The sequence below is a fragment of the Quercus robur genome, chromosome 12 (assembly GCF_932294415.1).
Source record: "Quercus robur chromosome 12, dhQueRobu3.1, whole genome shotgun sequence".
NCBI lineage: Eukaryota > Viridiplantae > Streptophyta > Magnoliopsida > Fagales > Fagaceae > Quercus > Quercus robur.
Window position 1 is genome coordinate 34,977,064 of NC_065545.1, and position 27,740 is coordinate 35,004,803.

The 27,740-nt window shown below is 36.1% G+C and overlaps 2 protein-coding genes across 3 annotated transcripts; both read right to left on the reverse strand.

Annotated features, from left to right (window-relative positions):
• Window positions 1–342: 342 nt before the first annotated feature.
• Window positions 343–8,954, reverse strand: LOC126709117 (COP9 signalosome complex subunit 7-like). Its single transcript, XM_050409213.1, has 10 exons — window positions 8,849–8,954; window positions 8,584–8,753; window positions 6,702–6,777; window positions 4,657–4,745; window positions 3,556–3,645; window positions 3,330–3,374; window positions 3,174–3,244; window positions 2,294–2,432; window positions 1,648–1,742; window positions 343–682 (listed from the first exon to the last, which is right to left on the reverse strand). The coding sequence occupies exons 2-10, from the start codon at window positions 8,749–8,751 to the stop codon at window positions 643–645; spliced, it is 813 nt and encodes a 270-aa protein (XP_050265170.1). The 5' UTR covers window positions 8,752–8,753; window positions 8,849–8,954; the 3' UTR covers window positions 343–642.
• A 2,411-nt stretch (window positions 8,955–11,365) lies between these two features.
• LOC126709242 (ubiquitin carboxyl-terminal hydrolase 3) lies at window positions 11,366–17,623 on the reverse strand. 2 transcript variants are annotated; one of them, XM_050409386.1, is made up of 9 exons: window positions 17,390–17,623; window positions 16,011–16,142; window positions 15,860–15,898; window positions 15,401–15,506; window positions 14,634–14,692; window positions 14,457–14,531; window positions 12,738–12,786; window positions 12,457–12,533; window positions 11,366–11,804 (listed from the first exon to the last, which is right to left on the reverse strand). In XM_050409386.1, the coding sequence occupies exons 1-9, from the start codon at window positions 17,462–17,464 to the stop codon at window positions 11,706–11,708; spliced, it is 711 nt and encodes a 236-aa protein (XP_050265343.1). In that variant the 5' UTR covers window positions 17,465–17,623; the 3' UTR covers window positions 11,366–11,705. The 2 variants fall into 2 exon arrangements, with proteins under 2 accessions (XP_050265343.1, XP_050265344.1); XM_050409387.1 differs by lacking the exon at window positions 12,738–12,786.
• Between the last annotated feature and the right edge of the window lie 10,117 nt (window positions 17,624–27,740).

Genomic DNA, 27,740 nt, shown 5'->3' on the forward strand with positions numbered 1-27,740 from the left:
ACTGACTACTTCGACAGTTGGCTATGAGTCTCCACCCTCAAAATCTAGCAACAACTGGTCGGTTAGCAGGTTTGCTCCTCCAAAATTGATTTGAAAGATGACACTTTTGCTTAAGTTGTTTTTATTTTCTTTTATTTTAGAGAAACAAATACACACACAAGGGAGAAAAAAAAAAAAATGAGATTCTAATACAAATGCATACCACAACTCTACTCAAAAGTCATAATAACTTTTAAGAAATGGTGAGGCAAATTATCTACACATAACATGACATTTTACATGTACATACTATACATACAAAAAAAAAAAAAAAAAAGTATTTCATGTAAATACCAGAAAAAATTAAAGAAAGAAAATTAAGATGGCCATTCTCATACATGGATTCATCTTTCCTTCTAATCCGTTCCTTGATGTGTTCATAGCCTAATTTAAGGGTAAATGAGCAACCACTAATCTATATTACTGAGCAGGCCATATTGCATTACATCTAGTAAAGTTTTTGGTTTCACCAGAAAGCTCGATTTGTTCTCCATAAATTTAAATGAAATACAATGACAAGATGGAACTCATGCTCCCTTTATAATATTGCAAAACACCATGAACAAAGATAATCTGGCGAGGCTCTGGAACACGCCAAAGGATCTATGGTTTTAGCCCATAGAAATGTCTCGGTGGTCTTCTCCTGCAATTTTGAATTTAATGAGATTGAATGGTTGATATGTGGAATGTAACACATATTAGCCTGGATCATAGAGTAAAACTGTCCATAATCTCCTCTGTTTGTTGCCTATCTCAAGTGGGGCATTAGTTCGAAGGTAATTGGGTTATAAAGGCCAAACATGAATAGAGATCAAACTATAGGAAAACGATTCTCTCTAAACTAATTTGGAGAAAAACTCTTCAAACTCTGCCTCTATCTTTTTATTGAATGTGAATTTTGAAAATTTAACCGTTAAATTGCATATTCTTATTATATCCTCCATGTTTGCAGAATTTCAAGAAGATTAAAGATCAATACTTATGTCATTAATCAAATGTTTAAATTTCAAGTTTTTGTGGTCTAAAATTATGCATAAAAAATAAGTTTATTGATTGAATGGTAAATAACATCCGATTTGAATGAAATTTTACATGCATGTTAAGAACATAAAATCCAGCGGTTCAATTTTCAAAATTCAAATTCAATAAAAAGATATAGAAGGAGTTTAAAGGGTTTCTCTTTGTCCATTTATATATTCAATCAGTTACTAAAGAGACCTTGTAAATAATGAAACCATATGTTAGGTCATCTCAATTCCAGCTCACATTTGGTATCAGTATGAAGTAAAACCAGCCTAACAGATCGAGTACTATTTCCAAAATGGGGGTTTTTTAATTTTTATCTACAAATGATTCAAATTGGTCAACAACTTGGATCAAATTGGGTCAAACTATGGCTCATACTGGATTAGAAGTATTAGCACAGCATGTCATCCTAAAGGAGATTAAATTCTCATGATCTGAACGCATGATGACCCATTACAAATACCACACGGGTAGTCTTGGCATAGAGACGTTGACTAATTAGATATAATGAAGGTTTCAAACAATGCAAGGGAAAATTCAGTAACATAAGGCTTGGGGTGTGAAAAATTTCAATTGTAATACCTTTTGGGTTGGATTCGATCGTGCTCATAAAATTCCATTTCTTCGTCACTTTCCGAGCACATCATCTTGCCAAGTGGTCGGCTCCCATTGTAACCCTGCTTACAGTAAATTCTGCCATGTAATTAGGAAGGACTGTCCAAAAACTAATCTCTTTCACACACACACACACACAAAAACAAAACAAAAAATTAAAATTAAAAATTTTAAATGTTAAGCTTTTGAAATGGATTTTTATAACAAACTTAGGAAGGATGAACACTAGGATTAAGAAACATCATTTTCTTCCTAACACTTCTGTTGATATATGAATATTGCTTGGACCTCTGAGATGTAGATTTGTTTAACATAGAATTCTTCGTTAATTGTTCAGACATAAAATTGGGGGGGGGGGGGGGGGGGGGTGTTGGGGGAAGGTGAGAGGAGCAAAAAAAGATCATAAAGAAAATATTGGAGCAAAAGATTAGGATTAGAGAGAGCAAGCATTGTGAGCCTATCATAATGGGCAAAGTTTGGGAATATCATTACTAATTCTGCAAGTTAAATGTGCATTTCCACATCTTGTTACCAATTAATCTCAGTTACGTATAAAAATTATTTAGTTATATACACCAAATTCATAAAAGCAAGAAAGGTGTAATCAACTGACCTTGTGACTGAGAGATTTCTTGACTTCTTCCACCCTTTCCTTAACTTCCTCCTGGTGTTTCGTATCTGACACAGACTTTGTTTCAGCCCATTTAATCTTCTCTTGAATTGTGAGAAGTACATTGTCTGAATTTTCTAACCTAATATCATGAATAGCAACTTTAAAATGTCCTCCAAAGAATTTTTAGAGCAACCAATGACACAGAAAATACAAGGAACATTACTTGCAGAATAAGAAAAGAAATGTTTAAGTTATGAAGTATCATTCCAATTCTAAAGGATTAACTGGAGGGAAGAAGTTATACAGTCATATGTCTACTAAATGCATCCAATGAACATGAGTTGCGGCCTTTATAAAAAATTAAAAAAAATGTTTTGACATCATTGTAAAACTAACAAAACATTGTTAAGTTCAGCAGACTTGGATCATATCTGACAAACCACAGCAATAAACATGGTTTTAAGTAGCCAATCCAAGTGGAGAGGTAGGCATTGGTGAGGTTTGATCTAAAACTATACTACACAAATCAAAGAAGGTGACTTCTGGTAGCCTATAAATCTAAGATATTCAATCCACATTGGGCTGGGGATTTAGACACAAAATATACAGGATACCATTGTTACAATTATATCTGATGTGGCATGGGAACCCAAACAGATTGTGAAGGGGAGACCGATTTTAACTGAACAGACTGTCTGACATTGATATCAAAATAACACGATGTATTATGTAAAGTCAAGGTGTCATCATAGAAAATTACTTAAACTGGAGGGTCAGTATGAGGTACATAGAAATTAACTCTGTTAAATGGCCTTTAACATGGATCTGCAGCTAGTGTTTTGGACATAAGGTATGCTATGATATTTGAACCAAGACTCACCAGTTTCCTAAGGTCTGTATCATATTATCAAGCTGTCCAGGTCTCAAATCCCTCCCTGCTGCAAATTGTACCTACACAAAAGCATAATCTCAAGATTAAGCATTGAGTTTTGTAACATGTACCCAAAAACCAAAAAAAAAAAAAAAAAAATCAAACCTCAAAACGTCTTTGCTTCTGATCCAACTTCCCTTTGACTATGCCCTACACAGATATATAAGATCATTATCAGAAATCTTTTTTCAGATATTAAAATGTGAATGTCTCAGATTTTAAATCTTATGTTACTGGTTAAAATATAATCAAAGATATTGCATTACTTTCACCCTACATTGACAAGGCAAATTTTTGGTACAAGTATAATTTATAGGAATAAGGGACCTACGGCATAGATGCACTCATTGATAAGAAAGTCTTCAAGTTCTCGTACGTTAGAAATATCAAGTTCCTCAAGAAGTTGATCATAGGCAAGAACCTGTGAGAGAGTTCAATCATTAATTAAAACCATAGGAGTCCAAAGAAATAAACAATTAAAAACATATCTAATTATATTTCTCCACAAATACAAGAGACAATCAATGCAAGCAATCTGTACATCAAGGCTTCTGAGTTCAACTCAGATTACCTGACCACCATAAACTGACTGCGGAAAACCATTGCAATATCATAGCTTCACTTTTGAAAAATATTAATATGTAAAATTGGAAAAGTAGTTCTTTACATATATGATTGAAAATCATTCTCTTTTATTCTTTATCGTTACTGATGAATTAAAGAAAATAACAGAACATTCAGGACCCTAAGATAATAACAGAACATTCCAAACTGAATTAGTTTCCAAAATTCAAATTTTTATCATCTTTGCTACCTAGGCAAGCAGCATGGAAAAATCTTTTAATGATGTTGAGATGTGAGACTCTAAGGGGAAATATGAAATACAATCACAACTCCCAAGGCCTATGTATAATATGCCTGACCAAAACAGTTGATCTTTGGGCATAATAGATGTGTAAATTGATTTAAGTTAGCTAAGTTGCATTATGGCTTCTCGCCTTTGTAGCCATACTTAAAGGGATAACCATAATACATCTCAACCCCACGGCTTAGCTGAGTAAATCTTTGACTTGAGTTCAGCATACCTGCAGAAGCATATTAGCCCATGTCTGAATCCTACCACAGCCCTTCTGGTGGCCAGCCCCAGGAACTTGGCATAGTAATTTTCTGGTATGTTAATTACATGGGACTAAATTGCCTTGGAATTAATTAAGTGTTTAAAGAGACCCAAGTACCACATCAAGGAAAGGGAAAACAGAAGATTTCAACTCTCAAGAAGATATTTGCATCTGCAATCAAATTCTATAACCATTTACACAATTAACTTAGAAGTTCAAGGCAGATAAAAAATTGATTGCAATAAAAAGAAATGACTAAGATATATATATATATATATATATATATGGGTATCAAAAACTGTAAATTTGTATACCTTGTTTGTCTCAGCAAGAGTAAGTACACTAAGCTGTTTTAACTTGAGGATTTGATCAGGTACTAGCAATGGAAGAAGGCCAGCATTACCTTGTACACATTCAAATCATTAGAACCCCTCAATTCATGTTAGTGTATGAGGTACATTAAAAGGCCAAGACATAAAAGAAAATAAGGAATTGTGCCACTGGCAATGACAACCTATAAACAACTGAAAATGGACTGGTCCAAGACCTTACTGTTCATGATAGAGCCCTCATAAAATACGTACATATATATATATATATATATTGATATAATCTTCTGAAGTGACAGCAGCAATAATGGATTTGAGTGCCTTCTTTTAACAGCCATTTTATGAGAATAGTGGTGAAGTGATTTAATTCACTGTTTCCTATCAATTTAAGCTTTTGGGAAATGTAGTGGTTTATCATGTTCTCAAAGTATGTGGTCCTACGTCGGAAGTTAAAATTTCACATGTGGGGCCTCACTTATTGGGGTCAAGTTTGGGCCTAAACATGAGGGGAAGTGTTGGAATAATACTAAAGTGATTATAGTCATGCTTTCCTATTGTTTTAAGGTTTTGGGACAAGAGTAGTTTATCAATGATATTACAGTTACAGACTGCAATATCTTACATAGGACTAATGCCATTGCCCACTGACCATCAATTGGTGGATATAATAATTATTCTGCAAGAGAAACAGAATTATATCTAAAGCCATCATAGATTCATGGAGCAATTTATATTTTGTATCAAGGTGATGTATCAAATCTCTCTCACAAGGGAGTGGGTCCCACCCTTGTGAGAGAGAATAGATATATCACCATGATACCTAATACTACCTCGTCATGGAGTGTCATTGTTTAGAATGCATTTGACCAAGAACTTCAAGCATTGATAATTTCCTTAAAAGGATTATGAAGAAATTATTACAATTCTCTATTACCATATTTTTTGGGTGTATTTTTCCGTTATTCCATTCTCTCGAGAGAGAGAGAGAGATGAAAAAACACATCAAGGGCTAAATACGATAGAATTCACAGAAATTTCATGCCCCCTGCAAGTCGCTATTGTGGCTGTTTATTTTTTAGGGGTTTTCTTAGTCATATTCTAAACATAACTCATGAAAAAAGTATTAAATTGGATCATATATATAAGTTTTCGTGTATTCCTAATGGTTTCTGATTTTCTTTTGTTTTTCACATTTATCCTAGCATATGAACATATATAAGTGATCATAGTTGGCTTTGGTTGAAATAACAATAGACCTATACTTTAATCTCTGTGGCAACTGTTACCATTATCCCTTGTAGGATTGACAAGAAAAACGTAAAAAAAATTAATTGTGTTATGAAAAGAAGGTTTTTGGTTTTTTGTTAAAAAAAAAAAAGATATATAGCTTCTCTCCTAAAAAAAAAGTAATTTGAAAATTATGATAATGAAAATATAAATAAAATTTAACAGCAAAGATATGAAAGGCCCCAAAATTACATATGAAATAAGATGATGCTTAACTTTAGTTGAATGCAAGACATTCCAGACAAAAAAAAAAAATTCATTAAACACAGGTTTGGTACTTTTGTTGATGTATGCTCTTTATAATAGGGATTATCACAGGTATATATTGTGAACATAAAAGGGGAAGCAGGAAGCCCAATGAAAGATGTACTGGATTTAAACAGAGATGATTATCTGTTTAAATCTCAAAAAAAAAAAAAAAAAGGCTGACTTTTTAAATTTAGTCACTGTAAAATATTACCACTATTCTTCCACTGAGATTGTCCCGTTGTAATTACATTAATTCCAAAAAAAAAAAAAACAAGAAGAAGAAGAAGATAATCGCTGATAATCTAGACATTATAGACAACACTATTAATGGTTAAGATATCCATGGTGAAGTATGAAACAAAAAGTGGTCATAGATATAAGAAATATGAGTCACTGATTAAAAAATAGAGCCATACCTGCTCCCCTTCAAAAGGAAATTAAAAAGGAGAAAACAACATCAACAAAAGAAAGAGTTTGTAAGGAAAGTTTCTTACTCTTGTAGTCTCTCCATCTACCATGAGCAAATAGCCGAAGCACATCAATGTATCCAGAATATTCAGTTCCCTGAAGCTGTAATAAAGTTGTATTATTAGTACAAATATAATGTAATTACTTATGGCAGCTAGACAACTCAAAGGTAAGTAATTGATCGGAAGAATTAAAGAGGTGTTGATAGAACTAGAATCGGCAAGAGGGGAAAAGGGAGAAGGGATGCACACTCACTTTTCTTCATTTTGCAGTTTCAATAAAATTCAATTCAGTATGCACAAGCTGATGGCTATGGCTGAAATATTATAGGGGAAAGACATGGCAATATGATGCGACACACATATTAAGTACGTAAGCACAGGAACAATCAACGTCTGTTTTGACATTCTTATATAGTTGACAATTTAGCTATTTAGGATCTGGTCATTTCAACAATAAAGATTTATAGGAAAAAGTTTCAAGATTTCAAATTGTGAAAAGACATTTTAATGATTTTATCCATAAGAATCCTTTCAAAAACTAGAATAAGCTTCAGAGGGAAAGGAAAAAAGTTTCAAATAGTAAAAAGAGCTTTATATTTCTTTGAACCAAAATCAAGTCATACACCAAAAATCATGACGATTGAGATGAATGGAACATTCAAATTTATTCATAAGAAGTCCTTCAAAAACCATTTTTCTAATCGAAGTAAATGGAGTCTTGGCAAAGAAAAGAAAATTTTCCAAACACAATGATGCTTTGTTTTGGGTTTTTTTTGTGGGTAATAATGCCCCTGGTTTACAACTAATCAAGGATACAAGTAGGTTATGATCAATACATGAAACGAACCCGAAATAAAAAGAAAGAAAAAAACTATTTGTGCAAACATTAAGTTGAATATCATGTAACTCCTTTTTATTGGCTAAGCAATTCGTCAAACTCAGACATTAAGATATGAGCCTAATAAGAATCATCTCATCTATAAACTGCTCAAAGTTACATGTGATCTAATGATAGGATTGAAAAAAATATGAGCCTAATAAAAATCTATAGAGTGGTGTAAGTTTTATCAAGCTCACACCTAGTCTAACTTGAAGCTAATTCTTGAGAATATCCTACATCTTATTTGCCAATTTATAAGTAAAAGAAACTGAAAAAAATAAAAAGAGAAACAAATCTGAATGATGCACATAAACCATTAAGGCAAAATTTAGGTATAATTCTTTAGGTGTTGTAATGTTGTAGCTTAGGTTTTCAAATTAAATTCAACTATATGATTGTATTGACACAAAAAGTGACATTTTGCCCCAAGGACAACTAACTATTCTTAAGTTTTGCCCATCTATCAACAGGTGTTATAGTAAATATTCCAATATCTTTTATTTTGGTATTGACATTTGATATATATATATATATATATATATATTTGACAATATATGATAGTTAGAATATTAGCATTAGCTAAGAACCTATTTTTTCTATTTTACCTAACTTCTTTCCAAAAACACATTTGTGTATCTATTTTATACGACATTTCATTAAAATATTATTTATTTATCATATTTTTTTTTGGGTTAGTTGGGCAAATTGTGGAGCTCATGCTCTAGCATGGAGGAATGGAGAGGAGGTCCCAAGATGTTGAAAACACAGGCTCTTGGCCCTAATCCTAATCGTATAGTAGAATAAGCAATACTTTAGAAATCAAGACTGAAAACCCAATAAAAAAAAAAAAAGCGAAATCTAATTGACACGCAGAAAAAATTAGAAGGCGGTATACATTGAATCTGAAGAACTTTTTGTATTGGGTGTCATAAATATTAGTCAAACTCACATGATTTCAACCAACAATAAGTACCTTAAAAAAGAAAAAAGCAATAGAAAATAATATAATAGGAAAAGAAGAGTGACCTGAAGGAGATTGGGGAGGGCGAGAATCTCAGAGAAAGCGAAGAGAGAAGAGTGGGAGGTGGCTTCGACGATGAGGTTGGCGAGAGAGGAGGGTGTGTGATCAGTACCACTGGAGACTTGCTTCACGAAGTGGTCGATGAGGTGGGCTTGATTTTCCTCTATCTCCATTGCTAAAACACAAAACACAAAAAACAAAAACAAGTAACAAAGATATTGTATGTTTGATGAACCAAAAATAGAAAAGGAGAGAGCTTTTTGGTTTTACCAAGGAGATAGGGTTGTGAGGGAGGGAGGGAGAGCTGAGCGTGGTCGTATATATATATGTTTGTGTTACTTACGATATGAGTTTTGGTATTGCTAACGTGCACGGCGTGGGTCTTGTTCTGTTGTTACTTCCTACTGTATAATGTCTTTTATATTTAGTTAATAAAAACTCAATTACAAATTAAACCAAATCTAGAGTTTTCTTTTTCTTTTTTTTCTTTTCTTTTTGGATAGAAACCAAATCTAGAGTTGTTTTGATATAACTTAACCAATACGCTAGTTATATCTGCCATTATACCTAAAAAGTCTATTAAAGTTGTAACTAAAGTTTCTCGTAATTATTTATAAAAATGTCATTTCGAGTTGAGATGACTTTAACTACTTTAGTAATGGATATAAATGGAATGACTTAAATCAAAGTGACATATAATGTCAAGAGTAAAAATGTAAACTTTTAAAATTTAAAGGAAAAATCAAAATAATCCTAAACTTAAATGATACAATTTGCAATTTAGTTAAAATTAAAACTAGTGCTTGCTGCCTTTTTTTTGAACTTGAAAGAGTTTGTATGCACACAAGATTTTACTTTATTGTTTCTGTAGGGGGGAAAAAGATGCGTTCGGCCCATTTTAGAAGTGGGCTGCATTTGGCCAGTCTTGGAGGTAGGCTGAGAACATTGGACCGTCCACGTTAGAAGGGTGAATTCGACTAGAAGTTTGACATGCTGTGGAAGGCCCAATGCCTAGAACCCTTAATTCCTAACCAAGTGCCCATGCACTACTGAGGATCCTAATTGGTATCGGGCACAAGTTACGAAGTAGTCTAACATAATAAAACTAATAGGAGACATTGTAGATTCCGAATTTAATAGAGGAATAGTGCCATAAACTCAAGGAGTCACTTGGACCTTCGATTTGGTAGGACCCACGCATGTGTAAAAGATTTCGTCATGATGAAGGACCCATTAATGAAAGAGTATAAAAGGGAGAGGAGGGAGAGGGATTGGGGTTGGATGGTGTTGGGAGTGAAAACATAAGAGAAGTGAGAGGAATACTATTGGGAACCAAAGGGGGAGCTCGGCTCAAAGCTCTTATCCTTGACCAAAGCTCACAAATAGATTTGGCGAATCACCTTGGGGGCCCAAACAAGCATAACCAACAACTACTCTAGGGACCTCCCATTGTGGGCTAAAAGCATCCCCTAAGTAAAACAAATAAATTGAGGACCCAAACCCAATAAGAGAGAGCAATTGAGATTTGGGCGTCACGGTTTCTCTTTCACCATGATTACTTTTTACCATTAAGTAAAGACACCCGTAATTTTTTTTTTACTATTTTTTTATGTATAGATGAAATTATCAATTAATTGGAACCCAATAAAGAAGTAAAATATTTAGATCTTCCATTTGATGAAGGCTATAATATCTTGTAAGACCTTCATAAAGTTTTTTTTTTTTTTTTACACTGTTGAGAGAAACTATAAAAGTTACTTATTTGTATTTTCTGTTGAGACTTGAGAAAAACTCTAAAGCTAGACTTAAAATTTTCTTTGCCAAAAGAATGTTAATTAAATGTGTATTTTTGTGAAAACATTGCTAGACTTAAATTTTCTCTACCATTAGAGATATTTTAAGAATAAATTTTATTTAAAAATAATTTTTCAGCTCTATCTATGCTGTAAATCACTTCCCCGTCTAGATAGATGAAGGTGAGGAAAGAGGGGAGAAGAATAAAAGTTGACTAAAATGTAGTAAGTGTGCATTTGGCATGATAAAATTTGCCAACTTATTTTACTATTCAACTTATTTTTGTTACTATTCATAGCCCCATTGCACTTTTTGGTACTATTTATTGGTCCTACTGTACTATTTCAGCTAACATTTATCTTTATCTACAGTACTTTCAAAAAAAAAAATTTCAGTTTCAGTAAAATAAACGGATCCCAAACGGACCCTAAATATAAGAAAATGTTTACCTCCAAATTAATTTGGAGGAAAATTCATCCACCCCATTATGCAAAAATTGAAAAAACTATTTACCTGTAATTTTCGTCACGTGACCTGACTTATTAATAATAAGTACACATAGTTTTATTAGTAACCATATGATAGGTTGAAGCTTCCTCCAAAATATATGTACAATTTTAGTATATTTTGACTCCCTTCCCCTCTCCTCTTCTCATATCTCTATCTTTGTTCCAAATTGATTGAGACAAATAAATTAAAAAAAAAAAAAAAATCTTTTTTTTATTCAATCAATCCCAGATTAATTTCCAAATAAGATATTTCCCCCCAAGCCTAATTTAATTTCTAAATCCACTAGAGGTGCAACCAGGCAGCAGGCACACACAAAATTCAGAACCCGCCCTGAAGAATATTTTGGACAATTAAGTATTTAATATATCCATTTCTTTTATTTTTTTGATAATTCGATAGTTTCATTAGGGGAGAGAGGTTTTGAACCTAATGTCTTCATTGGAAATACCAAGAAATGTCAATTGAGTAACAAGGCTTGTCACAAACAGTCCAAGGCATATAGATTCCCATCACATTCATTCTTTAGTAGCCCAAAATCATTAGCATCAAAATCAATTTAAGTTCAAATTATGCTGGAGCCCTATAAGCATAAATCAGACAGGCTGCAAATATATAGCATAGTTTAGGAGACACTAAACAGTCTACCCTACAGTCATCCACAGGATCAATGTATCTGCTCTATGGAAACAGAACCATGAGCTTATGCCAAGATGCTTGTTGACATGCTTACAAACTGAAAAAGTCAGTGGGGGTTTAAAGATGCCTACCAACTACATCATTAACACTTGAACCATTGATGAATTAATCGAGCTAAACAGCAACCTTAAGATGCACCCTCAGATTTCTTTGAAATGGCAATAACATTGAAGTTGAGGGAGTTGGGATTCTTCTCGATCATGCCCTGTATGACTTTAGCTGCATCCTGTTATAAATCAAAGTATATACTATCAGAAGCTAAAACTTAAAACCAAAAAAAAAGAAGAAAAAAAAAGAAGTTCTCAGGCTAAAGATACAAATACATTTCAGATCACGGGCAGCAAACTGAACCCAGTAACTCAAATTAGAGGATACCGAAGCCCCAACCCTAGGTTGTAATGTTTGGAGCCCAAAATTATATTAACTAGCTAAAGGTGAACTCATAAGATTCAGTCAAACCAGACCCAATCCCTGTTCTGCCAATCTAATCCAGGCAGGGGTTCAGCTTATCCTTCTGCTTTCCTGAGGCATTTTACTCAAGTTGAAACAAGACATAAGGGTGGCTAACGCTTTTTCTTCCACTAAAAAATCAGAAGCACTCCCTTTTGGAACGTTTTTTCATTTTTAATTAATTAAAAATTTGTCTTCCACTTGATGGCTTTTTTTAAAGCCTTTTTAAACTAACACAGGAGATTTCCTTACTGTTAGAAGTTTTACAGCTTTGAAACACACACACCATATCAATGCCTTCTCCCGTTTTCATTTCATTTTCAAGCTAAAATATTCTTATTCCACTCTTTCCTTGTCAACTATATATGATTAGGAAATAAGACTTTACACGGCATATGATTACAATAGTTTCATGAGGCAATATTTACCTGCAATATGCTGCTTGGTGAGGATGGACCATGAGATATTGGTCCTGTCTTTCTTCCATCAAGCTCATAAAGTTCCCCTTCATTTTTCATTTAAAACATAGACAATCAGATAAAAATCCAGATATAAATTTGGATTTAAAATTTTTCAAAAGCATCTAAATATACAAAGCATATATATGTGTGTGTGTGTGTGTGTGTGTGGGCATTATAATTTTAGGTTTCCCTTGGTTTCAGAAAATGGAGAGAGAGAGAGAGAGAGAGTCAGTTATCTAAGAAAGTACCATCCACACATGAGAAACAGATGAAATGAGTGTCCACATTTTCTGAAGCCTGCCATGAAAATTTGGTAAGACAGGAGAAGCACAATGTGTCTTAACTGAAAATATAATAGTAATTAGAAGATAAGCACATTACTACTCCCATAATCATGGATTTTCAGCTAAATGCAAAAGTAAAAAAATGGGGGGGAACATAGCCGTTTCTTACTGAAAGCCCTATGCTTCAGTCTTGAATCTTTAGAGCCTTTCTATGAACATGGTGTTGCTATCTCACATGTGCGATCCACACATTTCTAAATACAAACATCTATTTTGCAGTGAACCTACTCCAAGACTTCATCTGATCTCGCCTTGGTGCCTGTCAGCGTAAGCTGCACCAACCCTCCATTATTCACATTAACCCTCCAGTCATAAACTGGGCTCTGCCACAAGGTTGCTAATCTAATTTTTAACCTACAGCCCTGGCATGATAATCATACCATTTTTTATTTTCTTATAAATTGGACATCCTAGAAATCAAAAAGCATTTTGCATAAAATTTATTTCCTTCACTGCAATAGGTGATCAAGTATTCATATCTCTTTTCAAAGCATGGGTTAATTAATTTTATTTATTTTTATAAATAATTAAATTCATTAGAAAAAAAATAACAGAATACAATGACCCAAAGCACACAGGCAGTGTACTAAGGAAACATGAAAACAACAAAACTATGACGCATGAAACAAACACCTATCAAGCAAATCAGTCAAAGAAATAAAAGTGAAAACACCCGATGCATTTGTCCATTCAAGTAAAGTCAGGAAGAAGGAAAGCTTTAGGTCATTAATCAATCTTTCACTCCCTTCAAAAATCTGAGCATTCCTCTCCTGCCAAATACCCCACATAAGGCAATGAGGGATCATGTTCCAAATCACCACATTACTATGTCTGCAAAACTTGTTCAGCTAGCTAGCTAGCTAGCTAGAAGCTCCCCAACACCTCTTGACATAACCCAATAAACCCCAAATAGGGAAAATACCATATTTCACATCTCTCTAGTTACAGAACAATGACATGTGCAGGTCAATTTACACAATCTACGTCCCAGTTTTCATTCAACATGTTACTCCAGTATCCAAAACCTAGAATTCCCATTGTCTAAAAAAAATAATTTTAATGGGACATGTTACCACTTGCTTTACGTATTTATGAATTATAAGCCATTTCATTAGGGACAAAAACATGGGGAACTAACTGAATGAGCCAAATTTATAATAAAAAATAAAGAGTTTAAATTTGGTAAGGATGGAATGTAAAACCCATGTTTTACACCATTCAATAAGAGATTATCACATCGGTTTTTTACTTAAAACTCAATACATCATACCATACATAATAACATCTCAATAAACCCACAGTTAAGTTGGATTTTCAAATGGGTATTAGAATTGATTAAGTGTGGTTGTGCCTATTCTTTAATATGTAATATGATGATGTGACATGTTGGGATTGGAGAGGTAAAACTTGAGTTTTACACCACATCCTTCTAGAATTTAATCTCAAAACTAAACAGCACCTCGTTCCTCTAGCATTTCAAGATGTAATGGCTAGCTATACAAATACCACATCCACATTAAATCTTTGAAGAAAATTAGAATAATTGACTGTTGTTATTTATTAAAAAAAAGAATAATACATCATTATTCACTTAAAAGCTGCAAACTGTTTATAACAACTTACTTCTGTTTCGCCAGCAGTAGCCGCTACTGAATGAGCAACTTCCATTTCTGTGTCTTTCTCAAGATATGTTGCGCGCTACACCAAGTATGTGGAAAGAATATTAAAAAAAAAAAAAAAAGAGGCAAAACCATTTAGGTACATCATCAGATCATCCAATTGGGGAGAGAGAGAGAGAACCTCTGATGGATCCATTGTAGCAGTAGTTTTAAAAAACCTATCCAAGAATGATCCCTCAACTGAAAATAACAACAGCCCAAAATGGAAGGGGAAATTAAGTTTATATAATGATGGTTTCAATAAAATAGAAAGTAATCATTAAGAGACAGAAAGTGTCTGAATCAAATTCTCGGCTTTTACAGAATAATTTATCCAAGATAATCTGAGCATAACCAGACAGGACTACCAAGTTTCAAGACTATGCAGTAGAAACCTATTTCTCTTGCTACACTGTCGGTATTATCACAAGTGGTCACCTAGGTAGCCTAAGAAGGCAGACACCTAGGTGCAAACAGTTCACCACTCTTCTTTTTCATTTTCAAAGATTTAGATAATAAAAAAGTCACACATCTGACATCTTTTTCCTCATGTTCTTTGTTTTCCATCTTTAAACTTTTAAGAAGATGTTAAAATGCATGAGCATTACACTAATAAAATAAATGAGTATTGCATTATACACTAAGGTGTGCTTTCTTTTTCCTCTTAAAGATTTTAGAGATTTTTTTCTCAAGCAAAGTGACAAAAACAGCAGAAAAGAAAGAGAGTGAAAAAAAAGGAAGAAAGATAGCATGGTTCTTTTTGATAAATTTGCAATAATTTTACATATTATGGTCTCTTCAAATTGAGATAAATAATTTTTCATACAATATGTAACACCCCAGGACAGAGAAAACATGTTAATGTCCACATCAGGACACATAGTTGAAAAGAAAATTTTCCAAGCTTACCAAGCTTGATCTCTGAAGTGAGATTCCCAATAGCATGAAGTAGTCCAATTGTTCCACAAGCATTGCCAACAGTTTGTTTCATAAAATAAACACTACTGCTAGCTTCCTGCAACCAAATAGTACAAATCATTTCTAATTAAACAAAAAAAAAAAAAGAGTATAAAAATTGTGATATACGAAGCATTACAAACATTAATTTAACTTTACAAACTTCCAATCAAGTTATCGTCATTTAATGAATAATGACATTCTCTAATCAGTTTCTATTGTTATGACCATGGATGCGGAATGTGATATTAAGTTTTAAACAAACCCTTAAATTGCAAATTATTTACAAGCCATAGCCTTGATCGCAGGAATCTAGGAAAGCATACCTAGAAAAGATAATTACAATAAAAATATGTTCAACAATGAAAGTAATTTACATACAGATTATAATAAAACTGCCACTGCACTCACCTTCTTTTCATTTTCCTGTTGAATTCTCTCTTCTTCACTCTGAGAAGAATTAAAACATCAGTAGACAAATACATGCTCCTTATGGATACCAAGGACCTTAAGTTTAAAAATGGACCAAAGCTTGAAAGAAACAAACCATTTAGAAAAATACCTGTGCAGTTAAGGGATAAAGAAACACCACAGCTAGTACAGGCTTTGGAACCATTTCCAAAAGTTCTAGGTCCAAGCCAAAAACATCATAGCACTCTGCCTCATCCTCTGGGAGGCCAAGGCCCCAAAGGAACTGCAAAATGATTTAACAAATGAATAAGATCTAAATGTCTTTCACATGCATCCGATTAATACTTTTATCAAAAAGAGAACCCTGCAAACTAAGATACATCCTTTTAAGACGATAGTCCTCACAAAGATCTCCTTTATGAAAGGTGAGAAAACTAATGGGGTAAGATTGCCTACTTCTTCTTCAGAACTCTGTTGGATTGGATGTTAGTTGGGAGTTTTTTTTCTGTATATTTAGTTGGTGATTTGATTGAACATTGTAATTTTAAGTGATTGATTGTACTGTCCCCATTTGTATAATTGGGTGACTTTTTTTGGTTTCAATAAAGTTTCATAATTTATCAACAAAAAATAAAGAGAGGCAAGATTGCCTACCAACCACCTCACCTAGACCACACAAAAGGAAGTCTTTGTGCACTGGGTACGGACTTTGTTGAGCGATCCCAAGAGGAGAGGAAGGGTGAGAATTAAAGCAATGAGATCCGTCTTACAAGGCATGATCCCTAGCCTATTGAGCTCCTCCATAGGGTTGAAAACTATTGTCAAGTTACCATTGATTGTCAAATAATGTCAAAAGTAGTATTTGTTTGTTTGTTATCCGTTATACCTAAAAATATAATTACTAATTTCTTAAATAGTCTCCAATGCTTAAAACCGTAATAATTAGTAACCCCATTTGTCTAATAATTAGTAACCTTCAATTTGGTTGCGAGAAAGAAATTTTTTAACGTTTTCTTATTCTTCCCCCCTAAGAAAAATATAAACCTAACTCAAAATCATGTAAATTTGTACGTAAAACTTCCTTTTATTTTATTTTTTGATATGTTAATTTTCTTTTTAACCCCACAAATCACTTGCAATTGTTATTTTATACCTTCATCTCAAACTCCAAAAAAAAAAAAAAAAACTAATATTCCCACACACCCAAAAACCCATTCCCAATCAGAAACTTTTACAAATAGCATCCAAAGCTTAAAACCATAAACATTCAATTTTCCACATCAAACCCTAACTCTCCATTTGTCATCTCAGGGAAAATCAAATCAAATCAAATCAAAATAACAAACCTTAGGCTTCTGGTTAACCCCCGAAAAAAAAAAAAAATAAAACAGCTCAATCAAATTAATTTCGCATGCCCATATAATCTAATCAACTGTAATACTAATATTTTCTTATCCTTTCCGATCCATTTCTTGCCAGCCAAACAGAGCTTAATTAAAAAAAGAAAAAGAAAAAAAGAAATAGAAATACCTGGTTCATAACCTCAGGGTTAGCTTCAAGAGGAAGCCACCTCTTCGCTGAAGGAGTTTCGTCTAAAGCAGCCATATTTCGCTTTTGCTTTTTCTCTCGGATTCTGAAAAATGTAATAGATATATATTCTCCTGCAGCTAGTAGAGAACTCAACTCTACTTTTGCTTTCTGGAAATTTGAGAAATGGGATCGGCTCTAAACTCTTGATTTTTATATATAGGTTTTGGGTGGGCTTTATATCTCTGCCTTCTTTTGTTCTTTTATGGGCCTCTTTGTTGACATGAGACAAGCCCATAATGTCCACTATTTAGGAGCCCATTAAAAGGTAAACCCACCCCGTTTTAGTTTTGTTTTGAAGCATAAACCATTTAAGGCTCCATTTGGTGTCTAAAGGTTCAAACATTTGGAGAGATAGAAAAGTGGGAGGATAAAAAATGAGAAAGAATGAAAAAACAAAAGTTGTATTTGTGGTAGTAAAAGGTGTGTGGGAAGATCAATTGATGTGATTTTGGGATGGGTTTATACAATTTCTTGTATTTTTGAATAAATTTTTTTTGTGCATTGAATTGTAAAAATTGTGGAATTTGGTAGAGAAATTATAAAGAAAAATATAAATATTTTGTAGAAATTTTTTAAGTCAACAGCGAGTAGATTTTTTAGAAATTGGTTGACACAATAGAACTATTTGAGTAAACCATTAAGATCCATTTCTAAAAAAGAAATCTAGAGTCAAATCCCCTGTCCCCTTGTTGTAATTATTGAATTATACCAAAAAAAAAAAAAATGCACTCCAAATTTGTGCAAAGTGTCATTCTAAATTCTAATTGCCATATTATTTGATGTCAAGTTTTTTTAGATTTTAAATGCACTCCAATTTCATGACAAGTGTCATTTATGGTTTTAAAAACCAGATCGGAGTAGGCAATTCAATAGGGAACTGGACCCTCGATCAGTCCTGTAAAAACCTTTGGTTCAATCGGTAAAAACTGGAAATCAGACACTTTTCTAGTTCTTTGACCGTTTCGGTTTTTAAAACCATGGTATCATTACAATTATACATTAGTGTGTCTACTATATTCATGTATCTAAATTTAGAAAATACAAAAAGACTCCATTTGCTCCTATATAATACTACTGTGTACAGTTTACTACTTATTAGGTGGAAATGTTATACAAAAAGATAAAACATGACAGACAATTTATATACACATGACTTTGTATGTGTGTGTATTGCACCTTTGCATATATAGGGTTTTAAGCTAATTTCAATTAAAAATAAAGTAATGCAATTTTTTTTGTTATCGGAAATTGTAAAAAAAAAAATGTTTAATTATAAATTTTAATCACATGGTTATATTGTCTAATATAACAAAAGCAGTCTAATCTTAGGTTACCTAATGAATATGGTATGAACCGTATAATATCAAATGCAATTAAAAAACAAATGGTGTAATATCAAACTCAATTTAAATAAATAAATAAAAGTATTATGTGGTAATGCTTCTTTTATAAAATATTTTACTAGATTGTATTATGCTAGAAAAGCCAAATTGACTCATTCAATTTAATGATGGTATGAATAAAAGATTTGTGATTCAATCTCTACTTACACAAAAAATCGATTGATGTCTTGGTTTAATAATAAAAAGAACTATCATTAAAAGCAAACGCCTTAGATTAAAAGTTAAAACTCTATAATTTAAATAAATAAATAAAAAATCTAACAATGGTATGAATTAATTATCAATGATCATTGGTTTGAAACCTCTAGTAGAATTATCGAATAATCTTATTAATAGTTTAGCTAAAATTTTGAGGAGGCTAATATGAACACTCTAATACTCCTACATTTTTTTATAACTATCTCATGCGATTATTGTACTCTTTAAATAATAAAATAAGGCAGAATTATGAGGTTCTTTTCATTTACAAAAATTGCTTTTTTTAATTAATTGTTTTGTCTTTACTATATATTTCGACTTCCTTCTTTCACACTATGTTTTTTATAATCCTTCTTTCACACAATCAAAGTATACTAGCGGTGCACACATGAGATGCATGTGTATAATCCGTACATAATAATTCAATCACTATGAAAATCATTTTTTTTTTTTTTTGAGAATTCTATGAAAATCAAATTTAAGATAACAGCTGAAAGCAATTTCACATAAGGATTATAAAGGTTTTTATACATAAATATTAGAAATGTATTATTTGACTAGTCAAAGGCCTTGCTATTGAATTGACACATTCCCTTACACAAAGTGCTTAGGGATTGAAGCACAATTCTCGGTTGTCGGTCCAGTTTTTAAAACCATAATTTTAGGTATACAAGTTCACACAACAAACAATTTTCCTCTTGATGTAACTTCATTATTGAATATGTATCATTTGTATCATTTTTGTGTTCCACTTTAGACTCCATAAATTGTGGTATACCATGTGCATGATTTTTTTTTTGAAGAGGATAACATCCTCATAATTCATTCAACAGAAGAATCAAATAACAAAGCCTCCACCACAGGGGGGGGGGGTGAATCCTCAATCCATACAATATCCTCCACTAAATCCTTGGCCCATCTAGCTAGTACATGGGCCACATTATTTGCACTTCTCTTAACAAAAGAAGTCTAAACCCACCTAAGACCATCAAGCAAAAATAAAACGTCCTGGAGAATATGGCCCAGCCAAGACGACCTCCCCTGTCTCGTGCGCAAAGCATCCATGAGAGCTTGATTATCACCCTCGAGAATCAGCTCTGTAAAGCCGCACTCCACCGCAAATTCCACTGCTCTCCGACAAGCATAAATCTCCGCCTCGTCACTGCCTGTCACCGGTGGACCCTTTGCCGATATCGCCGCCATAACTTCTTCTTTGTCATTTCGGATGATGGCTCCGACCACGGAATTTTCACCATCCTGGAATATGGACGCGTCAAAGTTCAACTTGAAACGTCCCACAGGTGGTGGTTTCCATCTCGACGGCCACGGTATGTGAGGTGAAGCGGAGAGCTGAGCGTTGGCTTGCCGAAACTCCGCCAGAAAATCTTGCGCACGCTTGATCAACATCTCAGGTGGTTGAATCTGTTTCCCATGCATTATACCGTTTCGCTGGTTCCAAATGATCCACGCCTGGACAAGGAAAAGCTCCAATTCTTCAGTGGATAACCGATCAATCAGCAGCTCCATTAGCTGAAGTATATCGCCGTGGACTCCAGTACACTTCTGCAACCTAGTCGAGCAACCTGCCCAAATGTCTTGCGCCACACCACAGTTCCAGAGTACATGTAAACCCGTTTCAGCTTCCATTTTGCACAGCTCACATCTATTATCCTGTATTACCTTTTTGTGCACCAAATTGACCCGGGTTGGTAGTATATTGCGACAAGCACGCCAGCCGAATACTTTGATTTTGTTTGGCACTTTCAACTTCCACAAAACCTTCCAAACCGCACCTCCCACCACTCCGTTTGAACACTCTGCCCAGTTCACTTCCTTCTGTACTTGCCGAGCTACATGATACCCAGACCTTACCGTGTACTCCCCTGACTTGGTGAAAGTCCAGAACAGAGTGTCATTGATAAACCTTCTGCTAAGCGGCACACGCAGAATGGCCTTCCCATCTTCCTGGTTGAAATGTTGCATGACAAACTCTCTGTCCCACCACCCTGTTTCCGGGTCAATGAGGTCGGCAACCATACAATCTTCATCAACAACTTGGGCTGGATGTAACACTTTATTGGTAGGATAGTTCGGAATCCACGCATCCGTAAGAGCCCGAATTGAATTTCCATTACCCACCCTCCAACAAGACCCCCTTTGATTCAATGGCTTGGCTGCTAAAATGCTCTTCCAAGTGAACGAACAATTGGGAGAATCAGTGGCCTCCAAAAAACTGCTTCTAGGAAAGTAGCGTGCTTTCAAACATTGGCTAAGTAAAGACTCTTGGTCTTGAACTAATCTCCACCCTTGTTTAGCCAACATGCCCAAATTGAATTGCCTTAAATCCTTGAATCCCATTCCCCCATCCATCTTTGGTCTAGTTAATTTTTCCCAACTCAACCAATGGATTTTCCTCTCATTTCCAACTTGCCTCCACCAAAATCTAGCGCAAAGGGCTTGGAGTTCTTCACATAATTTGACCGGCAATTGAAATACACTCATCGTGTAAGTTGGTATCGATTGAGCCACTGCTTTAATAAGTATCTCCTTACCTACTCTTGAAAGCATTTTCCCTTTCCATCCTTGAAGCTTTTTCCACACTCTATCTTTAATAAAAGAGAAAGTCTAGTATTTCTTCCGGCCCACTAGAGTAGGTAGACCAAGGTATGATTCAAATCTGTCCACTTCCTGCACCCCCAATAAAGATTTGATTGCATCTCTCTGTTGTAGTGAAGTATTACCGCTGAAGTAGACAGATGATTTGTCCATGTTTATGCATTGGCCCGACGCCTCGGCATATAATTTCAAAATCTCCATAACTACCTTTGTCTCCCTATCTTTGGCTTGGCAAAATAGTAAGGAGTCATCTGCAAACAACAAGTGAGAAATGTTAGGTGCTCGCCTGCAAATAGAGACCCCATGGATCATCCCATCTAATTCAGCCTTCTGCAAGAGAGATGTGAACCCTTCTGCACATAAAAGAAACAGGTAAGGCAATAGAGGGTCACCTTGCCGGATTCCTCTAGAAGGATGAATCAAACCGTAAGGCTTTCCATTAATCAAAACTGAGAATGAAGTAGAAGAGACACAACTCATAACTCTGTTCACCCAAACTTCTGGAAATCCCATCTTGAGCATAACCCTTTTTAGGAAATCCCATTCTACCCTGTCATAGGCTTTACTAACATCCAGCTTCAAGGCAAGTGCTCCAGCTTTGCCTTTCTTTCTTCCCTGCATCGCATGTAGGACTTCACAGGCAACCAGCACATTATCTGTAATTAGTCTTCCTGGTACAAATGCACTCTGGGTTGGGGATATAATTTGGGGCAGAATTTGCTTCAACCTGTTAGCTATCACCTTTGCAATAATTTTATAAATGACATTACAAAGGCTAATAGGCCTAAAGTCAGAGACCTTAACATGATTTTTAATCTTTGGAATAAGAACAATAAAAGTATGATTCAAATCAGGAGGCATGTAACCAGAATTAAGAAATTCAAGAACAGCAGCCACAACATTATCCCCAATAATATGCCAGAACTTTTGATAAAAAAGGGCATTCATACTGTCTGGTCCAGGCGCCTTTGTAGGTCCCATCTGGAACAAGGCTGCTTTAATTTCATCTGCTGTATATTCGCTGGTCAAAGTTTGTTGCATTTCAGTGGACACCTTCTGTTGTACTGCTTCTAGACACTCCTCGATCCGGGAACATGCACCTGTAGAAAACATATTATTAAAATAATCCACAGCTACTCCTGCCACTTCTTCTATATCCTCTCGCCAACTGCCTTGTGGGTCAAGGATTCCTTTAATATAATTTCTCTGCCTTCTCTGAGATGCCTTTGAGTGAAAAAAGCTTGTATTTTTGTCCCCATGTTTCATCCAATTTACTCGAGACCGTTGAGCCCAGTATACTTCCTGCTTTCTCAGCCATTCATCCAGCTCCTTGCTAGCTTGGATGAATTCACTTCTATGCTGTATAGTGGAAGGAGCACTATTTAGCCATTCTATTTGCTTTTGTAAAGCCTTTATTTCATTTGTGCCTGGATGGGTTTTAGCAGCACCCCAGGCCTTCAACTCTGCACTACACCCCTTTATTTTTAATTTGACTGTCTCCAACGCCAACTCCCCAGCCCCACTGTTTTCCCAAGCCTCTTGGACAACCTTCGTGCAGTCATCCCACAAAAGCCATGCTTCTTCAAATTTGAAACCACGTTCTCTCCTTGCATGTCTTCTTGGAGCTGTATGGTTCTGGAGTATCAATGGAAGATGATCCGACGCATGCGAAATAATGTGTGTAACAGTAGTTGCAGGGAACTTCAACCTCCAAGCTTCATTAGCTACAGCCCTATCCAGCCTTTCCTTAGTATTTGCCGCCCCTGGTCTCCTATTATTCCAAGTATATGGGTAGCCAATAATCCTAGATCAACAAGTTGACACCTCTCCAGCGCATCCCGAAACGCATCAAGTTGTCTAGATGAAGTTGGTTGACTACTTAATTTTTCCGATGAGCACAACATCTCATTAAAATCTCCAATGCACATCCAGCTACCATCAGCGAAAGAAGAAATATGAGAAAGAAGGAGCCAAGACTTGAAGCGGTCTTTTGTTTTTGGCCATCCATAGAATCCGGTAAGTAACCAACGAAAACCATCACTTTCGGTCACCCATGCAGAGATTTGGTTCGCCGAAAATTTAAACACCTCCAACCTTATATCTTCCTTCCAAAGCATAGCAAGTCCACCACCTCCTCCTGGGTTTTTTCACAGCAAACTTATTCTTGTACGGTAACTCCCTGCACCAGTATTTTATTCCTTCGATATCGAGCCGCGTTTCCATGAGGAAACATATTTCAGGAGCTTGATCCTTCACTATTTTGTGAAGATTACGAACTGTCCAAGGGTTCCCAAGCCCTTGACAGTTCCAACTCAACAGTTTCATTGCTCCCGGCAAGGGTGGTCATCCACCCCCGCCGCTGTGTTGTCTGGTTTTCCATCTTCCTTGTCACCCTTAGAACGTTTTGAAGACGTAGGTTCTGCCTCTCTGGAATCATCTTCAAACAAAAACTCTTCCAGCCCTCTTTTACCCATAATGGACTTTAAATTAGTATTAGATGACACTAAAGGCCCAGTATCCATTCTATTCAACCTTGTCCACGTTGGTGTTGGCTTATTGGGCTTCGCCTCTGCCTGGCCCAATCTAGAGTTATCCATATTGGACTTACCGTTGGCCACAGGATTTAAATTTTTGTTCCCAGCTTCATTTAACGTGAGTAACGGCACCATATCACCCTCCTTAGAATTTATGGTATCATTAACTTCCAAAATTTTTTCCTGAGATTCTGCAACACTCCCTTCAATCACGCAGTTTCCATTCCGAGCATCCTGGCTTGCCCTGTACTTCGAAACCCTAGTCACCGCCGTCACCACTTCCGTCTCATCATCATTCTCTGACGCCGGTATATCAGTTCTACCCACCAGATCAGACCTCGTCGGATTCTCTCTGCTTCGCCGTGGCGGAGATTTGGTTCTGTCGCTGTCTGCTTTAAGCCACTCGCCATATTGGTAGTCGACCTTATCCGTCCCCTTAGTTGCTGCAAAAATGGCATATCATAGGTAACCTTTCGTACTTAAACGTAACCCAGTGACATTTACCATCCGATCCCAATAAGAAACCACCTCTCCGAACCGGTTTGGATATAGGAAGGGCCACCCTAACTCTCAAGAACAGCTTCTGGTCATCTGTGCGTCGTCGATGCTCCACATCCTCAACCGACCCCATTTTATTTCCTACCTCTGCCGCCACTTTAGGAGACATCAAGTCAAAAGGAACTCCCCAAAGTTGGACCCACAATGAGGCATGCTCCAAGACTACATTGTTAGCGCTCATGCCCGCCCTCCATTGAGTGAGCATTAGAAGTTGATTGTCGAACATCCACGGGCCACCCTTCAAGATCCGGTTTAATTCGTACTCTGACTGGAACTTAAACTGAAAAAGATTACTGCCCACCTCAGAAATCTGTAACCCTTTCTCTAACCCCCACGCTTGTCGAAGCATGTTCTTTGCTGCCTTCCTGTTAAAAGGTTTGCATGTTAAGAACTTTCCTATTAAACTCAGAACACAACCCTCGAGTTCATCCAGTCATCCCTCCTCAGAGACCTGAATATCTTCTTCCTCCTCAGCCGTTAACTTGAGACTAGTCATTCGGTCAGCCACATCCTCATCCATTGTTTAACTATTAACCCCTAATCGTTTAGAAGCAAATTGATCAAGGGAAAGCCCTTGGACATACCAAGGGAGGCAAGACTCGTTGACACGAGAGAGAGAGATCCTATTCAAGGAGAGTTCAACCTTTATAGTGATTTTTGTTTCCTATATTAAACTTTAGTTATTATATAAGGAAGGTAAAAAAGATTACATGACAAGTTGTAATTTGTAGAATATAAGGTAGAATATAAAAAATGATACAAATAATTTGTACACATATTATACGAATACTATCTATGTGGTTAAGGAAACTAAACACAAAATGGTTAAGAGGATATTAGTGTACTAATAATACCATGTCTCATTTATAATAATACTATTTTTTGAAGACAAAAAGGTCATTATTAACCTTGATAAGAAGCAATTGCTAACGTGAGTTCTCATTAGTTCAACAATTAAAGTTTTTTTTTTTTTTTTTTTTGGTTGTTGAATAAGATAAATGTGATTCAATTTCAGCATATACAAAATTTAAAAACCAATTGTGTGGGGGGGGGGGGGGGGTATAAAACCGGGAAGCCCATGTCAATGTCTGTACTGGGCCCAAGGCCCGATCCAAGGAAGGCCCACCCCTTGGCCATGGGAAGGATCCTCCTCGGCCATAAATGTAGTCGAGGGCAAAAGGAGCAACTCGGTCCTGGTGATGACATTCCGGGTCATTTCGCTGAACAGGAAAAGTACTAAAACGACAAAGGACAAGGGAAAAGCTACCTTTACTGCAATTAAGTACTCTACACCTGACAGAGCCATGCTTTTCAGCTTTTACAACCACCTCCAACCACTTTTGGTATGGGCTGATGGGATAAGTACCAGCTCTATAAAGCTGAACCTACACGTGGACGTTGGGGGGAGGGAAAAAACTAGTATAAAAGGAGGAAGAAGCAGTCTAGAAAGGGACTGGGACCAGGTCCAAGAACCGGAGCCACCCAGGTCGTGCCAAGGAGAAAGCCTTCTTGGATAAACTCAGTTCACCTCTGTGCGATCATCATGAACACCATGACTAACGACTGTCCATTCACCAAGGCTCAGCCTTTTAGCCCACTCTCTACAAATTCATTGTATTAGGCTCGCTGGTCCAAGATCCCACCCACCGTGTGGTATTGGGCTGAAAAACGAGACCCTACAATTGGTGCCGTCTGTGGGAAGCCTTGTGCGTTGGCGCAGGCGGCGGTTAGTCATGGTAAGATCATGCCCCTGTCAACAAGGGTCCCTCGAAAGAAATAATTTTGGCAGTGGTGCAAGCTATGCGAAAGCATTTCCATCATTTCCAGCAGCACGCGGTTGTTGCCCTAACTCAGTTCCCACTCAGGGCTACACTTTGAAGTGCTAGTGGCACGGGCAGTTCTAGGGGCTTCTAACATTAAGTCTATGCCCCACACAATTGCCAAGGGGCTAATCCTCGTGGGTCCAGTAGCCCGATTCACCGAATTCCCATAAGTGTTGGACAGAACCAAGGTCTTGCATGATCCTCGGACTCAAACCTATGGGGAAACCAGCTACTTCAAGAAGAAAGTGTTAGACGGAACCAAGGTCTTGCATGGTACTCGGACTCAAACCTATGGGGAAACCAGCTACTTCAAGAAGAAAGTGCTAGACAGAACCAATGTCTTGCATGGTCCGCGGACTCAAACCTATGGGGAAACTAGTTACTAGAAAATATAAGTGTTGGACAAAACTAAGGTCTTGCATGGTCCTCGGACTCAAACCTATGGGGAAACCAGCTACTTCAAGAAGAAAGTGTTAGACGGAACCAAGGTCTTGCATGGTCCTCAGACTCAAACCTATGGGAAAACTAGTCACTAGAAAATATAAGTGTTGGACAGAACCAAGGTCTTGCATGGTCCTCGGACTCAAACCTATGGGGAAACCAGCTACTTCAAGAAGAACGTGCTAGACAGAACCAAGATCTTGCATGGTCCTCGGGCTCAAACCTATGGGGAAACTAATCACTAGAAAATATAAGTGTTGGACAGAACCAAGGTCTTGCATGGTCCTCGGACTCAAATCTATGGGGAAACCAGCTACTTCAAGAAGAAAATGCTAGACGGAACCAAGGTCTTACATGGTCCTCGGACTCAAACCTATGGGGAAACTAGTCACTAGAAAATATAAGTGTTGGACAGAACCAAGGTCTTGCATGATCCTCAGACTCAAACCTATGGGGAAACCAGCTACTTCAAGAAGAAAGTGCTAGACGGAACCAAGGACTTACATGGTCCTCGGACTCAAACCTATGGGGAAACTAGTCACTAGAAAATATAAGAGTTGGATAGAACCAAGGTCCTGCATGGTCCTCGGACTCAAACCTATGGGGAAACCAGTTACTTCAAGAAGAAAGTGCTAGATGGAACCAAGGTCTTGCATGGTCCTCGGACTTAAACCTATGGGGAAACTAGTTACTAGAAAATATAAGTGTTGGACAAAAC